At 69.6% G+C, this 2,069-nt stretch overlaps 1 protein-coding gene across 1 annotated transcript; it reads left to right on the top strand.

Annotated features, from left to right (window-relative positions):
* Nucleotides 1-266: 266 nt before the first annotated feature.
* LOC123254294 (intersectin-2-like) lies at nt 267-1,469 on the top strand (the record flags this gene model as incomplete). The annotated part of the gene is made up of 3 exons (XM_044683337.1): nt 267-484; nt 571-744; nt 834-1,469. Coding segments are annotated over 3 exons (550 nt in total), but the record flags the coding sequence as incomplete, so codon positions are not given.
* Nucleotides 1,470-2,069: the final 600 nt, after the last annotated feature.

Raw genomic sequence — 2,069 nt, 5'->3', positions numbered from 1 at the left:
GTCTGGGGGGGGGGGCGCGGGGCAGGACATGCTGAAGGCAATTGGAAAGGGGCCCCTGTGAGCCAAGCTCAGAGGGAGCAGGAGCAGCCCAGGGAGGGGCGATGGGGGGCTGAGGAGGCTCCCAGGCAGGGCAGGTGAGTCAGAGTTCGCCATTGGGCCCTTCCTGGGGCCTCCGCGCCTCCCCTCTGCTCGCCACCTTGGCAGCCCCCCTGGCTCTGCTGCACCCCTGGGTGCCCACCTCCCTCCGGGTCACCCTTCTGGGGCAGCCTGGGCCCCCCGGCCTCTCCCGGATCCCGAGGCGACCCCCGGGGTCTCTCTGGGTTGGCTCCCTTCTGGGCTCTTTGCCCCCCGGGGGTTCCCTTTGTCTTCTTGACCGCCGGCCACTTCTCCCTCCTCCCAGCGCGGTCGCAGAAGTCGTCGGGCATCGGCCGCCTCATGGTGCACGTCATCGAGGCGTCTGAGCTCAAGGCCTGCAAGCCCAATGGTGAGTGGGGGCTGGGGGGGGGGGTGTCTGGGGATGTCCGGGGGGTCCGCACGGCCCGCCCACTCACCCATGTTCCACCCCCCCAGGGAAGAGCAACCCCTACTGCGAGGTGAGCCTGGGCTCGCAGAGCTTCAGCACCCGCACCCTGCCGGACACGCTGAACCCCAAGTGGAACTTCAACTGCCAGTTCTTCATCCGCGACCTGCGGCACGACGTGCTGTGCCTGACGCTCTTCGACCGCGACCACTTCTCCCCCGACGGTGAGCACCGGCCGGGCCCGCGTGGGGGTGGGGGGAGGGGCCGGGGGGCACCCGGGACGCGCCGCCACGGCCCGCTCTTCCTTCGCCAGATTTCCTGGGTCGGACCGAGATCCCGGTGGCCACCATCAGGACGGAGCAGGAGGGCCGCGGGCCGAGCACGCGCCGGCTGCTGCTGCACGAGGTCCCCACCGGCGAGGTGTGGGTCCGCCTGGACCTGCAGCTCTTCGAGCAGAAGAGCCTCCCGTAGGGCCCGGTGCCGGACAGACGCCCAGAGACGCAGCGGGCCCTCTGAGGACGCGGAAAACCCGGATCCCTCCCGTCGTCCCAGAGTGTGAACGTCCTGGCACGGGGGCACGGCGTGCCCAGGAAATACATGCTTGTGGCCAGGAAATACATGCTGGGCATGTGGGCCGGGCCGGGAGCCGGAGCTCTCTCCTCCCAGAGCACCAGGGCCGGATGGGCAGCTGCCCTCCATCCCCCCATGCAGAAGTGGGCACCAGAGCCCGGAGAGGCGTGTCCCACAGGGGGTCAGTGTGAGACACGGGTGCCCAGAGCGGCCCCCTCGGGCACATCGGGGTTGGCATCCAGGCCCAGGGGCATCTGTGAGTTCTGGGCCCGAAGGCCATGGGGGGGGGGCAGGTTCTCCCCTTTCGGGCCCCCTGGCCAATGGACCGAGTCTGGCTCGGGTTTGGGGAGCTTTAATGAAATAAATAATACAGATGGCACATCCGGTGTTGGGTGTCACCGCACTGGAGGGAGGGCCCTGGGTTCAGATCCCGCCTCAGACACTCCCCTTCTGGGTGACCCTGGGCGTGCCTCAGTTTCCTCATTTTTACGGCCCGAAGAGCAGAACATGACCAAAAGCTGAAGGATGATGGCACCTCAGTGTGAGCCCGCGGGCAGCCGTCTGGGCAGTGCCACACGGGCATCGGGGATCTGCCTGGGTCACTCACACCAGGGACCCGGAGGGGGCTCACAGCCCGAGACCTCCTCCAGGACTCTGGGCTCCCCCAACCCGCAGCCCTGGGCTAGGGGCACCCCCGGGGCAGCGTCATTTCGGAGTGGGCGGGGCCTGTGCTCTGGGGCGGGGCCGCAAACAGTGGCTGGAGGCTGCTCAGTGTCAACACTTTATTGGACCGACGCCGGCCCGTAGCCGGCCTGGCGCCCTCCGCGGGGGAGCAGAGCCGGGCTCTCCCCGGGCTCGGTCCAGGCTGGGGCCGTCCCTTGGCCCAGCCGCCGGGCCCGCACCCCGCCTCGCGCCCCTTCCCTTCCGGAGCCCCCCCGAGCCCACGCCGTGAGCCCCGACGCCGGGGAGAAGCAGGCGC

The sequence above is a fragment of the Gracilinanus agilis genome, unplaced genomic scaffold (assembly GCF_016433145.1).
Source record: "Gracilinanus agilis isolate LMUSP501 unplaced genomic scaffold, AgileGrace unplaced_scaffold1924, whole genome shotgun sequence".
In the NCBI taxonomy this organism is placed as follows: domain Eukaryota; kingdom Metazoa; phylum Chordata; class Mammalia; order Didelphimorphia; family Didelphidae; genus Gracilinanus; species Gracilinanus agilis.
This window is presented reverse-complemented; position numbering and strand designations above follow the sequence as displayed.